The sequence below is a fragment of the Saimiri boliviensis genome, chromosome 19, assembly GCF_048565385.1.
Source record: "Saimiri boliviensis isolate mSaiBol1 chromosome 19, mSaiBol1.pri, whole genome shotgun sequence".
In the NCBI taxonomy this organism is placed as follows: Eukaryota; Metazoa; Chordata; class Mammalia; order Primates; family Cebidae; genus Saimiri; species Saimiri boliviensis.
This window is the reverse complement of record NC_133467.1, coordinates 10,140,542-10,156,356: the sequence shown is the minus strand read 5'-3', so window position 1 is coordinate 10,156,356 and position 15,815 is coordinate 10,140,542. Positions and strand designations below refer to the sequence as shown.

Genomic DNA, 15,815 nt, shown 5'->3' with positions numbered 1-15,815 from the left:
ACCCAGCCCTGAGAAGGGGGAGGAGGGCCCTGTAGCCCTGCAGGAGGAGGTTCAAGCCTGGCAGCCTCGGCGGGGTGGGGGGGGGGGTAGCCTTCCTTCCACTTTTTCAGCCTCCTCCTCCTGTGTATTCTGGGTTCTAGCTAGTCGTTCACAGATGCTCAAGCTGTAGTGCGTGCTTTTCTGCTCCTGCAGTCCTAGTTCAACGGCAGAGCTGAAACATACAGATGCTTATGGGGGTGAAACATGGAGGAAAGCGTTCTGGGAAAAAGGGTTTTAGGTGGACAGAGGAGGGAAATGCCTATAAAATCTACGCACCAGAATGCAGATGGGGCAATTGTGCGTCGTTAATCAAGATGCTCTTTGCTACCCAGAAAGCAGGGTCAACGCTGTCAAGAAAGGATCAGTCAAGAAACTGAGACTCAGGATATAATACACTTGGGAGACCCAGAACAGGGAGGATGGGAGGAGGGCGTGAGGTAAAAAACTTCATATTTGTACAGTCTACACTGCTTGGGTGATGGGTACACTAAAATCTCAGAATTCACCCCTGTGTAATTTATCATGTAACCAAAGACCACTCATACCCCAAAGCCTATTGAAATAAAATTTTTAAAAGCCTTACTGAATGAGGAAATGATTCAATACTAGGACATTATCTCAGTGACTATGTTATTAGAAATGTAGTTTAGTGATAATGCACAGTCCAGCAACTAACAGAGATTCCCAGCATCATCGCATCGTCTAGACAAGTAAAGGAGAGGAAGAAAAATTCTTCAGGTGATCGTTCAACTAGTCATCAAGCAACAAGAGCCTGCTTTATGACAGGTATAACAGTTTACACTTCCAGACAGAAAGAAGCCTCATTAAAATGAACTTCTGTGAACAGCCTTTATTACAGAACTTCATGTTTGCTATCTACAAACCCAAGAGTCTTGACCGGACTTTTTTGCTGACTCCATTGCCCTACCCGTGAGGTTCTTTAACTCAGAACTTTGTGATGAAAGCAAGAGACAGAGTTTAAGATGCCTGGCTGAGGCTGGGTGCAGTGGCTCACGCCTGTAATCCCAGCACTTTGGGAGGCCAAGGTAGGCGGATTAGTTCAAGACCAGCCTGGCCAACGTGGTGAAACTTTGTCTGTGCAAAGAATATGAAAATTACCCAGGTGTGGTGGTGCATGCTACTCAGGAGGCAAAGGTTGCAGTGAGCCAAGATTTGTGCCACTGTACTCCAGCCTGGGCAACAGAGCCAGACTCCATCCCCCCGAACCCCCAAAAAGGATGGCTGGTTGAACATTATGGCAATAACTGGAGGTGATGCCACATACGGTTTATGTGAGTATTAGTGGACCTCCTTATCTACCGTTTCAGTTACCTAGAGACAGTAAGAAGGGTGAGTATAGTACAATAAGGTATTTTGAGAGAGAAAACACATTCACATAACTTTTATTACAGTATATTATTATAATTGTTCTATTTTATTAGTAGTTGTTATTGTTGTTACTCTTGCTGTGCCTAATTTTTCTTTATTTTTTCTTTTTCTGAGACAGAGTCTCACTCTGTCGCCCAAGCTGGAGTGCAGTGGTGCGATCTCGGCTCACTGCAACCTCCACCTCCCATGTTGAAGCAATTCTCCTGTCTCAGCCTCCCGAGTAGCTAAGATTACAGTCACACGCCACCACGCCCAACTAATTTTTGTATTTTTAGTAGAGACTGGGTTTCACCATGTTGGTCAGGCTGGTCTCAAACTCCTGACTTCAAGTGATCAGCCCACGTTGGCCTCCCAAAGTGCTGGGATTACAGGCATGAGTCTAATTTATATAGGTCTGTATGTTTAGGAAAAATACAGTATATGTAGGGTTCAGTACTCCCCTAACCCATGGATAAGAGAGGACAACTGTACTTAAATAAATACAAATAATGAATAATGGACAAGGGGATTCTAGTATCAACTTTGGTTTCCTCTCTTTGCAGTCCTGTTGCCCCTCTCCTAAGTTACAGGCAGTTCTTTTAGCAGGGCCTATGCCCTGTTCTGTGTGCATAGTTTTGCTCAAAACTTATTATCAGTTGTGTTGTTTAAAAAGGCCGCATCTTCCATCATGATGTGCAAAACATTGACGGGTTTCTTCCCTTACTAAAATACCAGGACACTTTCTGTGTCACATCATTTAACAGCCTCTACCTGCCACCCCCACAGCACAGCACTGCTTCCCTCCAAAGCCAGAGTGTTCATAACCCTTTGAAGTGTGCCCACAAGGACTCCAGTAGGTACCCGAAAGACAAAGATGGACAAGAAACATGTTTTCCCCCTCAATACGGGAGGCAAACATTTTGCCTAAAATTCTGTACAACATGGTGGTGCCATGGAAGGACCACTGAGAAGGGAAGAGACTGATTCTCTCTAGAGCAGCTACAGGGAATTTTACCAGAGGATATGAGGTTGGAGCCAGATCCTAAAGACTAAGTAGCCAAGAAGAGAAAGCTGGGGAGAGGGTGTGAGGAAAGAGAGCAGCAGATGTGAAAACACCGTGGTGTACAAGGAGGACCTGCCTGCTGCACACAGTGGGTGCTTGGTCTCTTGGGTTTTTATTTGTTTTTTTATTTTTTATTTTTGGTAGTAGTGCATGAACCATACCTTAGTAACCATTGTCTCCTTGGGATATTAGATGTTTTTCATACGCCTAATAAAAATGCTGCAGTGCAAATATATTTGTACATATATCTTTAACAACTTTATGGAGGTATGATTTACACACCAGAAAACTTACTCATTTTTCAGCACAGATCAATTTTAGTAATTTACTGAATTGTACAACCATCACCACACTCCAGTATGAGAAGATTCCCATCACCTCAGTAAGATCTCTCCTGCCTGTTTACAATAAATCCTCATTCCTACCTCCACTCCCAGGAACTGAGGAACCCAATCAGTGTGTGTGTTTTGGGGAGGTGGAGTTTTGGGGTTTATCTTTGATTCTGATTTCTATGATTGTTATAAAAAAAGATATTAATCTTCTTATGACTCAATATTGCCAAATTGCTTTTCTTTTTTATTTTTATTATTTTTTTTAATTTTTATTTTTTTAGGCTTATTTTTTCTTTTATATATATATATATTTTTTTAATTGCATTTTAGGTTTTGGGGTACATGTGAAGAACATGCAAGATTGTTGCATAGGTGCACACATGGCAATGTGGTTTTCTGCCTTCCGTCCCCTCACCTGTATCTGTCATTTCTCCCCATGCTATCTCTTCCCACCACCCCACACCCCTGTCCCTCCCCCATTTCCCCCCAATGGACCCCAGTGTGTAGTGCTCCCCTCCCTGTGTCCATGTGTTCTCATTGTTCCACACCCGCCTGTGAGTGAGAATATGCGCTGTTTGATTTTCTGCTCTTGTGTCAGTTTGCTGAGAATGATGGTTTCCAGGTTCATCCGTGTCCCTACAAAGGACGTGAACTCATCGTTTTTGATGGCTGTGTAATATTCCATGGTGTATATGTACCACATTTTCCCTATCCAGTCTATCATCGTTGGGCATTTGGGTTGGTTCCAGGTCTTTGCTATTGTAAACAGTGCTGCAGTGAACATTCGTGTGCACGTGTCCTTGTAGTAGAATGATTTATAATCCTTTGGATATATACCCAGTAATGGGATTGCTGGGTCAAATGGGGTTTCTATTTTTAGGTCCTTGAGGAATCTCCACACTGTCTTCCACAATGGTTGAATTAATTTACATTCCCACCAACAGTGTAAAAGTGTTCCTATTTCTTCACATCCTCTCTAGCATCTGTTGTTTCCAGATTTTTTAATGATGGCCATTCTAACTGGTGTGAGATGGTATCTCAATGTGGTTTTGATTTGCATTTCTCTAATGACCAGTGATGATGAGCACTTTTTCTTATGTTTGTTGGCCTCCTGTATGTCTTCTTTTGTAAAGTATCTGTTCATATCCTTCGCCCATTTTTGAATGGGCTTGTTTGTTTTTTTCTTGTAGATCTGTTTTAGTTCTTTGTAAATTCTGGATATCAGCCCCTTGTCAGATGGGTAGACTGCAAAATTTTTTTCCCATTCTGTTGGTTGCCGATTCACTCTACTGACTGTTTCTTTTGCCAAATTGCTTTTCAAAGCAGCCATGCAATTTTACATACTGCCAACAATATACGAGAGTTGTGGGTATTGCTATTGTTAAATTTCTAGTGGTTTTAATGTTGTATTTTTTGATTACTGAAACATCTTTTGATTTGTGTGTTTTCTGGTTTTGTTTTAAATGATATTTGACTTGTACACTTTCACTCTCATTAGGCCTCTCTTAAGACTATTCCTATTTTGATGTGTTTGAGCTTCTCCTATAGCTTACATCATTCATGTGTTGTATGCTGCAGGTATTTTTTCCACTGTGAGGTTTGTTTTTGTATTTTACTTTATTTTTCTTCTTAACATGCAAATGTTTGTTTTTGCATATTCAAATGTGTTAATATCTGTATTTTACTTTGCACTTTTTTTCTATTCCTTCAAGGCGTACAGAGTTGTCTCCCCCTCCAGAGCTTTGACAAAGGTTTAGTTTTCTGTTCTGTTCTATTATTTTTAGTAAGATTTAACACATTCTCTTGGAATCTGTTGTCTCTGGTGATCCCCTTTGTCAGATATTTAATTCTGACATATTTTAAGGTGTATTTCTGGGATATCTTGTTCTGCTAGTGACTTTTTGATGGGTTCATTTTAAACAGAGTGTGGAGAAACACACACACGACAGGGAGCCCTGGATATGGGAAACTGACATGAGAGGGAGCACTGGATGTGGGAAACTGACATGAGAGGGAGCCCTGGATGTGGGAAACTGATACACTCGTCAGGGAGACCTTGATGGTAGGTTCCATTCATAGGAGGTGGACCCAGGAGTGCTGTTGGTCTGGAAAGACAACCTGGGTTCCAAAGGCCAAGACTAAGCTGTTCTCTGGGAGTTACGGAGCTGAGGATTTGGGTCTGCTGTTTTAACAGTTTTGTGGTCTGCTTGGAAAAGTATCTGATATGCCCCAGCAGGAGAGAGAAGGCTCTGTCCAAAATGTGGTAAGTACATTAGCTGGGAGGTCAGATAGGAAAATCTCCAAGTCCCATCCCAACTCCAAAACTTTAGAATTATTTAAGTACTTTTTATCCATTCTTTTATTCAACAATTTTTTTTGCTGCATCTCGTGTGTTGACGGCACTACTCTAAATCTTGGGGATACAGCAGAGTAAGTTTCTACCCAGTTGGAGCTTCTGTTCAAGGGAAAAGATGGTCAGTAAACAGATGAATTAATGTGTTAATAATTTCAGACAACGATAAGTCATATAAATAAAAATGAAGCAAGGTAAGCAGTGCTATTTTATACAGGGTGTTGAGGGAAGACAATGAAATAGCAGTCAAGCAGAGCTCTAGAAAGTGAGCTGGGAGGCCGGGCCTGGTGGCTCACACCTAAAATCCCAGCACTTTGGGAGACTGAGGCAGGCGCATCACTTGAGGCCAGGAGTCCAAGACCAGCCTGCCCAACATGGCAAAACCCCGTCTCTACTAAAAATACAAAAATTAGCAGGCGTGGTGATAAGCACCTGTAATCCCTGCTGCTTGGGAAGCTGAGGCAGGAAAATTGCTTGAACCCAGGATGGAGATTGTGGGGAGCTGAGATCATGCCACTGTACTCCAGCCTGGGTGACAGCGCAAGACTCTGTCTCATAAAATAAAATCAAAGAGATGGGAGCAGGGGAAGCCAGCCAGGACACAGTGAGAAGTGCGAAGGTCCTCTGGTACGTGGCTTGTTTGAGGATCTAAATGTTAATTGACTGATCCAGATGTGGGTCCCATTTCTCACCTAGACAGTTTTATTTACTGTTGGATCAGTTGGTCTCATTTTTCAATATCATCAGAAGAGCTGTAATTTATTAAGCACCACCATGTACCTAGCTTTGCTACATATATGTATTACGTTTTAATTCCCACAATTCTGCAAGTTAGGTCTTACTGTCCCCATTTTACAGATGGGGAAACAGATTTAACACTTCCTCTCAGTCACTTTCATCTAGTCTATTCCAGTGGGAGAATACTCAGTTCACAGCTGATAGTTACATGTCTGAGGGGTGTGTATTTCGGACTGAATGCAGACATGTCTACAGAAACGTCCTAAAAACGTCTATGATAAAATCATACCTGACACTGAATGACAAGGCCTAGACCAGCAATCCCCACGCTTTTTGGCACCAGAGACTGGTTTGTGGAAGAGAGTTTTTCCATGGATGGGGAGTTGGGTGGGGCGGGGTGGGAGTGGTTTCGGGATGATTCAAGCACATTACATTTATTGTGCACTATTATTATTACATTTTCACCGCAACATAGAATCAGCTGGAGCCTTGAGCTTGTTTTCCTGCAACTAGAGGGTCCCATCTGGGGTGATGGGAGACCGTGACAGATGATCAGGCATTAGATTCTCATGAGGAGCGTGCAGCCCAGATCCCATGAGTGCCCGGTTCACGGTAGGGTTCACGTTTCTATGAGAATCTGATGCTGCCGCTGATCTGACAGGAGGCAGAGCTCAGCTTCACTCACTCCCCTGCTGCTCACCTCCTGCTGTGTGGCCTGGTTCCTAACGGGCCATGGACCAGTAGTGGCCCATGGCTTAGGGATTGGGGACCTCTGGCTTAGACTATTTGTCTGTTTTAAACCTGTGGAGGAAAAGCACTTCAGGCACGTTGGAGGAACAGTTTCTTAAAGTCACTCTTTGAGCTGTCACTCTTTAAACTAGCAGGATTTAAAATTAGGATAATATCCTTTCCTTTGCTACTCTTCAATATCTCTAATTTGCATCATAGACCCTTCAACAAACAAAAACTCCTTGTCCTAGAACCTTAGAAATGTGTGTTCCGCATTGACATCAACCTACCCTTCCAGGGGGATAATAATACCGATAACTGAAGAAGACATGGAAGCCTCTATACAGAGTGGGGTGTGGTTGGAAAAATTTTGGTGGGCAAAGGTTCCTTGGGGTTTTTTGAGTCTGCACCCAAAGGCACTCATGGTTCTTTCAAACAACCCTTCTTTGTCAGCCTCAGTAGGAGTTTCTGTTCTTCCAGCTTGCGAGGGTCTCCTGGGGATCTTGCTCTCTGCAGCTTTCAGTGTGTCCTTTGCACAAGGGTGGGATTGTGACTGAGACTCTGCAGCTCTAATTGAGTAAAGCATCCTGACAAAGACTTCCATTTGGGGTTCCTTTAAGGGGGAAGGGCATACTTCAGCAAAGAACTGCTGTGTATCCCCTCAGCTCCCCCTCCCTGCCTTCTGACAGCTGAAGGTCTTAAGGATCTCTTTGTAGCACAGTGCTTTAAAAATCAAATGAGACATGAATTCATGTTACAGAAGCAGGCTCCCTGTCCTTCCCAGTAGGGCCAGTGTGCAGATGGGGTCCCCTGTGATGCTGAGATGGGGCCCCTCCAATGACAATTCTCTCAAATCCCCTTTATTTTTATTTGCTTATTTATTTTTAAAATGTCATATAGTAATCGTACATATTTATAGGGTACCTGTGATGTTTTGACACTTGCATACCATGTGTAATGGTTAAATCAGGGTAGTTAGTGTATGCATCACATCAAAGACTTACTTATTTGTGCTGGAACCATTTCAGATCTTCTCACTACTTTGAAATATACAATATATTACTATTAACTCTAGTCAGCCTACTGTACTGTTGAGCACTAGAATTTATTCCTTCTTAACCAACCCTTCATCCTCGCCCTTCCCTACTGTCATTTACACGAGGTAATCACCATCCTCAGGTCTCTTTTCTTAGAACGGCACTGGATGGCCGTATGGCTTATGCCCATATCTTACTTTCAGTGTGTTTTGATTTCAAAGTTTGTTACCAAAGCAGTTGCTTCTCAGTGCTGCTGAAACAGGTGATAACAAAAATGAAGCTGAATTGAATTTGAATTTAGTTATCAAGTCACTACAGTTTTAACAAAGGCAAGGACCAGCCCAGTGGGCTTGCACTTCTCTGAGCGTTTCCACAAATATCAGGGCTTCACTCTTACCCCTTTTAACCCTTGCAGGACTGATACGAATAGTAAGTGAAATAATATACGCAAAGCAGCTAATGCTGTTTTCTTCCTCCTTTGTATAGTAATGATAATAATTTCAGAGTAGCTGATGTTTGGGAAATGAAAGCTGCAGAGTCTTGTATTTACAGAAAGGGTTGATATTGTATCTGTCCCTCAAAAGGTGGAGTGGGAGAGCCTTTACTGCTGCTGCATAACCCAGAAACTCACTTACTGAGTTGAAGACAATGAGAACGCCATTTTTCATGTATGCATGTGTGTATATGTGTGTGTGTGCACGCACGTGTGTGTATGCACGTGTGCGTGTGTGTGTATCTGTCTGCCGTTCCTTTCAAGTTCTTCCTCGTGGATGAGGCACCCTCTAAACCCCACATTGGCTGGCTGAGACCTCGCTTTGTTTCGAGGCCTCTTTTAGTTATAGGTAGTAAAAGGACTTTGGTTTCTACCATGGAAGTTTTACTCGTGTACATGGATTACTGGCCTGTCTGGGGTACAAGGCTGAGGTGGGAGGAAGAGTTCCCTGACACCTATCAGATGACAGCTTATGGTCACAGTCCTTACTCACTTGACAGCCAATAAAGAAGGAGGTCCCTATTCCCCTGTCAGGGGACTTAACACAGGGTTTATAATAATAACAATTACAATAATAGTAGCAGCAACTAACATTTATTGACTACTTTGCCAGACACGATATTTTTTCCATTTAATCCTGACCATAACGCTATGGGATGGAGACCATGATTATCCCCAGGAAACCAAAGCCCAGTAATGTGCACGATGTCAAACAACAGTGTATATGTACATATATCTACTGGAGATGTTCACTTTCCTTTCCTAATAAAACCTTCAGGAACACTCCATGAGCCCTGCCTTTCCTCTCCAGCTGAGTACTCAGGTCCATTTATAAGCTTCCTCCCTGAGCCTCATGAGTTGGGGGTCTGTGGAGAGCATCATTTGACATGTATGGCATTGTGTGGACACATTTGTATGTGTCTTGTTCCCCATATTAAAGACTAAAACCCCAGTGGCCAGGGACCTTGAAGTTCTTTCGAGCTGTCCAGTATGTGACTCAGAGCATGTCTCCTGAGTGGTCTGGGGTAAGTCGGGGGATGGTATCTGCTTGGACAGTATCACCAGAGAGGCTGCCCCTGGGATGACTGCCAAGTACACACTCCTGTTCTCAGGAAGGCTGCTTCCTCAGGTTCTCTGCTCAGGAGAGGTTTTATGCAGCAAGTAGAACAAGCCTGGAGATACTACTAGACCCAGACACTTTGCAAGCAGCAGGGGCGGGAGTTAGCAGTCTGCGGGTGGGGAAAACCAAAACATCCTAAGGGGTGAATCCCATCCTAAGGGAGCAGCAATCCGGGGCCAGCTGGCATGGGAGTGAGCGGTTCCTGCGGCTTCCACAGGCCTGAAGACTTCCTTGCATGGCAGGGTCGCCCAGGCTGGAGTGAAGTGTCGTGATCTCAACTCGCTGCCGTCTCTGCCTCCCGTGTTCAGGCCATTCTCCTGCCTCGGCCTCCCAAATAACTGGGACTACAGGTGCCCACCACCGTGCCCAGCTTGCTTTTGTATTTTTAGTAGAGACAGGGTTTCACCATGTTTGCCAGGGTGGCCTCAAATTCCTGACCTCAGGTGATCCACCCACCTTGGCCTCCCAAAGTGCTGAAATTACAGGCATGAGCCGCTGTGCCCGGCAGGCAGCATTTTTTAGTTTTCCAGATACACAGAGGCATGTGCACGTAGACATCATGTGTACGTGCCAGAAATGATTTCAACGCTTTATTACTATTAACTCGTTTAATCTTCAGCAATTCTGTGAAGTAGGTACTGCTGTTCTCTTCATTTTACAGATGAAGAAACTGAGATGCAGGGAGGTAATTTTATTAGGATCCCAGAGCTGGGAAGTCACAGAGCCAAGATTAGTGCCCAGCAACATGGCACAAAATCGTCCATTTTGATAATGCTTAAATATTAGGAAAATGTAAAATATTTCTGTCATACAGATAATGGGACCCAAAAAAGTGTAATGCATTTAAGAAATAGTTACATGCAGAATTATTATTTTTACGTATTGGTACGTTTAGAAATAAGTTTCAGTTACTTAGGAAATTCTGCTTTTAAAAGAACATTCATCTCCCGCCCCCCCAAAAAAAGTTAAACATGTAGTGTGTGTTTTAAAAGAAAAAGTTGAAGAATACAAATAATAATACCTGACTTTTTACAAAACCCTTATCTATGACATCAGGACACAGGCAGGGCAGGCACTTCTGTCGTTTACCGTCTGTGACGGGTTACAGACCCAGAGAGTCAAGTGTTTTGGCCAACACAAGCCAGCTTTAACAACGTGGGTTGTCAAAGGCCAGGCCCAATCATGCCTTCACCGAGTTTATGACCCGAGGAGAGAGGATAAAATATGTTCACAGGTAACCGTTGTACGTAGTCCTTAGAGTTTCAGATCATCTGTTTTGTTAGCAAATGAATCGGAAGCATCTTTGCCTTTCTTGGGCATCCGACACATACCAAGCCTAGACCTGTTACGTATCTTTAAAGGATTCTGGTTTGTTGTTTTTTTGTAATTCATTTTAGAGCAAATTAAAGTCGGGCATCTCTGGATTGTACACTCTACCTCTGTAGAAAGTTGAGTTTCAGGCCCGGGGATGTAGCTGTAGAATGTGGCTTGTTCATTCTTCCTGATGAGAAACTGATCTGAATGCATTGGCCATTTGGTAATTTCTTAGTGAAAAGCTGACTCTTGAATATGCCTATTATAATATAAATTCTTACCAACATAAAGTAAGGGCTTATTTGGGGCTTGGTAGAACTCTCATGCCTTGAGGTATCGGTAGCTTATTAAACTGGTTAACTTGTATTTATGACGTAGCTACCCTGTGCCAGCTATCACTGGCAAAGCCTGGATTCTATTGCAAGGAGACATATACTGAGAGAAAATTGATTGTAAGTAACTATTTCAGGCTGTGCTTTGAATTTCTCATTCACATGCTCTTTTTTCTTTTTCCTTCCAAGGGTCGGGATTACTGTTCGGAAGAAGAGGATATCACATAGCACCAATTTTACCACTCAAACCAGGAGCTACTACTGTGTAAATAGGTTACACCCCAGTTGAAATCTTTGCAAAGGTCGGTTCTATTCAGCGAACAGCACTATAGCAAAAGAAGATCGTTCCATATCGTACGCCCCATTAAATTACAGTGTTTCTTAATGAACTCGCAAAGGAATATTGGTAAAAACAAACAAACAAACTGTTATTGAACTTTCTTTGTTGCTGCTAGTTAAAACTTGTTGCAACTTTTCACTTCTCTTGTGTCCAGGTATGCAGCAAAATTCTGCAATTTCACCTTAAAGATACTGTTGGTTTTACAGATGCTCTCCAACCTATTTTCTATAAGATGAGGTAGTGGTGAACTCAGATATCAAACTTCTATTCTAAACTGGTTCTGCTTCTAAGACAAGCATCTCCTGCCCTCTCTCCTTCCTCCCCATCTCTCGCGCGCAGTCTAGAGATGGACTGAGCCTTGCTTCTTGCTGGCAGTGTTGAGCTTTGGAGTTGGGATGGTTGCTATGGCAAGCCTTGTTCCTCTGCTCAGAGGAAGTGGAGAAGCTATTATCAATTAGAAGCATGGTGTGATGTGACTCCTGGAAGTGATGTAGGAGTGAGTGGCAGGTTGTTTAATAGGTATCTTAGTCAAGGATTAAGCTTGCAGCATTGGCTTTGCTCAGATGCAGATGGAAGTGTGATCACAATCATTTTGAATCCCTCTTCCTCACTTTTTTTTCTAAGAAAATAAACATTTTACTGTTTTTATGGATCCTTGTCTTCTCCCATTCATCCAGCTCAGTGTTTTAAGATGATCCTGGGTGTAGAAGTTGAGCCCTCCTTTGCATTGACACTGATAATTAGCCTAAAGGGCTCCCTACCCTTCCATCGATAACCTACCGAGCATTAGCAAGGATGTGAGGGGTCTGAAGAGGTGAGGGGAGATCCTATGACTTTTTAGTTTAGGAGGGCCTGAAACCACCTTGTTACCTTTCATTTTGTTAGCAAATAAACCATCCTATTTCGTAACTCTCTCCCTTCAAAATGCAAATGAGCCTTGCCACTTCCTTTTTCTCTTACTTCCGGCACACTAGATACAGGAAAAGTGTTTGCCTACTCAAAAACCTAACACTTTTATGCAGATGATGATATTTGGAGATGTGAAAGCCAAAAGCCCCCGGCCGTGGTGGGTAGTGTTGACTGAGTGTTCAGCAGAGTTTATTTTTCCATACTATATGAAGAGAATGATCTCTTCTCAAAGACAGAAGTGATATTTTTAACAAATTATTGTCACAAGTAAATAGCAGTCAAAAGGAGAAAATAACTTTTGTATTTTTTTAATGTGTTTGATAGCTTTGACGAGGGTTCTCTTTGTTACTTTCAGGGGAGGGCATCCTATTAAATGCCACGCCAGAAGTCCGGATTTGGGTTTGGCCCGCACAAACACAGGAGCCTGTATGTTTCTCTTTTGGGGTTGTGATTTTGAAGGGCCTCGATATTAGCCACACTGCCACCCACAGAAGGTGGAGAGTTAAGCTGTTCTGTGTCAGTTTGCTCTTGCCTGGACTTTAAAATCTATCCACACAACTGATGGCACCATCGATGTGTGAGGAGTGAGATTTCCTATCTCCTTTTAGACCTGGGGTGGCCCAAGGGAAGGGAAGGAAACTTGGAGCCGAGTGCTACGGACAATAGATTCACATATTAGCAACAAAATCCCTTAATTCGTTTGGCCAACAGCAGCTATTTTGGGGAGCAGCTGTGGCTGTTACATAAATAGAGATGCAGCCAAAATTTTAGGCTTTTTATTCGGCTTCTAGCAGGAAAAGTGCGGGGAGAGTCAAGTAGTCTAGGGTTTCAGGTTCCCTCCCCTCATGTGGTTTTTGCCCAAGTGACTAAAATAGTTTTCCACAACTGTAAACGAACTGCTATGCCCCACCTCAAACTTGTTCACTGGGGACTTTGTTCCCTGTTCTGTGGATGACCTTTTCCGGGATTTCTTGTTCTTATTAAGCAAGAATGAAGCACATGCTAAACGCCTTCCATTTGATCAGTGTCTTCCCAGAAAAACCACCACCCTCTACCCGCACATGAAACATGCTCATGGCATTTTTCTCATGGTCTCGTTGAACCCTTTCGACATGTTATACACGTGCATAGATCCAAGCGTTTCTTGGGAACCTGACTTTTGAGTGTTTTAATAAAACCGGAAATCGTGTTGACCTGAACCAGCAGCTTTTCACCCAGGTTCTGGCTCTGGTGTTTAACACTGGATACATCTTTGATGTGCAAAAGTGATTTCATCTCCAGACACATTTGATACATCCAGAAATAGATCCAAGAAATGGGGTAGCTGAGTAGGTCCCCGTGAAATGCTTGATTGTGTAACACCCAACAGTGTCTGTTTCCCATTTGTTGGTTTTCATGATACAATTGTCAAGTGATTGGTGTTTATACTTTATTTTCTTGATGCCTTCTGAAAGGATCTAAAGCAAAATATTTTGCCTCCTTTTTCCCTTTGTGTATCTGAACATTAAGTAGATCGGCTCAGTGACAGTGAAAAGAATAATCCAGCGTTTATGTGTTGGTGTATTCTGCTAGTTGTTTTCTCGGCCGGGCCCAGGAAGCTGGGAGTAGGAAGGGAGGAGAAGTGGCCTGGTGCTCAGGGGTGGAAAAACGACCAGGAATGAACGGAGAGCATGAAGCAGAGAGGGTTGATAGGCTGGCCGTGTGCGGGTGAAATTGGAAATCCAGCTGCCTAGTGGCCAGTGGGTGGGGCAGGACTGTCAAGGAGATTTACAGCTGGCTCGCACACGCCTTACGTCCTCTGAGTTGTAGAGTTGTAAAAGTTCAGCAGTGTGTGCACAGCTTGCTTTTGGTTGGCAGAGATTCAGGATCATGGAGTACCGCTCTCATAATTGAAGACGTGTTTGTTACTGGCAGAGAACCTTAAAAAAGGCCTTTACCTCAGTGATGCTTCCTAGCCCCAGGCTTGCAGAGAGCACAAAGTGGTGTTGTGGTCTATTTAGGGACAAAGACGATATAAAGTCCAGAGATGAAAAAACTAGGTCAGCCCTCAGCAACTCCAGCAGCCACGCACACAGCAGCCCTCTGGGAGACGGGTCTCTCTCTGTCCACAGTCCCCATGATCTGAGCCTCAGCTGGGATGACTCAGCTTGGGCCCAGGAGGAGAGCCGGTTTTTCAGTCTTTGCACTGGCCCCATTCTCATCCCCATCACTGTAAGGCGAGAAAGCACCTCTGTGTCAGGGCTCACCTGGGCATCTGAAGTGGCCACGCCCACAACCTGACCCCACGAGCAGGCCCAGGATGATGCAGCCGCCTTCTTGGACCCCTGTGATGTCATCCTGCTCTGTTACCCTTTTATAACTTTATCCTGCTATAACATTATCCTCTTCCCAGACTCATCCCTGTTTTTCTCTTAGAGCAAGACTCTCCCATAAGCCTGCTAAAAAAGAGATGATACCTCTTTACAAACTTTACCTCATAGCTTGTGACACAGGTTGACAGGTGGGTCACAAGTCCTGCTTTGACACTGGGCAAGAATTTAAAAGTGTTCTATCTCTACTAGTCGTAGAAAAGAAACATGGTTAAACATGTTGAGTTTTGAAGGAAGAAATATTTTCAAATTCTTAATCCAAGAAAATACTGAGTTGGAATCTTAGACTTCAGGACTCTGATACGTTCTTTATGAAAAGCAAAATAATTGGTACCTAAAGTTCTCTCCTTCCTGCCCTCCCCTAAAAGAAAAAGGATATTAGATTGCACACTATAATTTTACATAAGATCACTCTTCCCCACTTCCCCACTGGAAGGCATTCTCAGAGCTTTCTGTCTTCCTACCTCTCAGAGATTAGACTTCTTGTCAAAACCCCAGCCAACAATATAATAAGGCGTGGTTGGTGGGGAGGGAATATGTATTTAAGGGCATAATAAAAAGGTGGCTTGAGGCAGGAACTTTGGCTTCCCCGTGTCACGGGTGAATGCCTGGACTCCAGTGTGCCTGGGAGAAGCTGGACGAGGCAGTTGGCTATCACACTACACACGTGCCTGCAATACCTTTTGGGATTCCATGAATGAGGTCTATGAGTTGCCTTTTGCTAACGAATGGACATGTTTTTCCGAGGGGAGAGTCGTATCCTTAACTTCAGCAGTCACCTTTTTGTATGTCTCTGGAAAGGGGTCAAAAAGCTAGGGTACGAAATGAGGCTTGTGGGTGAATACCTCTGTGACAAGCCGTAGGACTCACAAGCTGTGCCGTGTCTTCCAGGAGACTCTTGTACCTTGTCTGGAATCTAATCTAATCTTGGGAGACGAGGAAAAAGGAGCTGATATTTGTCCTTGATACTCACTCTGGGCCAGATACTGTGCTAGGCATTTTCTAATTGTTTTGTGTCATCCTCATGATAATCCTGTGACGTGGGTCTGATACCCACACGTTCTAAATAATAAGATCTGAAGTGTGTGATGCATCTACCCAATATAAATGCCCAAGTTGAAAGATGTCATTCAAGTATTTTCCAAATTCTTTTTGACTGTGTCCTTCGCAACACTGTGAAAACCACCCCTGGGGGCATCTGCCTTCCAGAATCTCTCTCTGGCTCCTCACCAGCTTGGTTTCCTCATGGGGAGTGTTTTATTTGGCCTCCCCCATCTGA

The 15,815-nt window shown here is 43.5% G+C and overlaps 1 protein-coding gene across 1 annotated transcript in view; it reads left to right on the top strand.

Moving 5' to 3' along the window:
• The window catches only part of C19H1orf21 (chromosome 19 C1orf21 homolog), a 335,853-nt gene extending 322,135 nt beyond the window's left edge, over positions 1 to 13,718 (top strand). The window contains exon 7 of the mRNA XM_074389972.1: positions 11,108 to 13,718. Coding sequence (XP_074246073.1) covers positions 11,108 to 11,146 — 39 coding nt within the window. The 3' untranslated portion in view covers positions 11,147 to 13,718. The remainder of the gene's footprint in view (positions 1 to 11,107) is intronic.
• Positions 13,719 to 15,815: the final 2,097 nt, after the last annotated feature.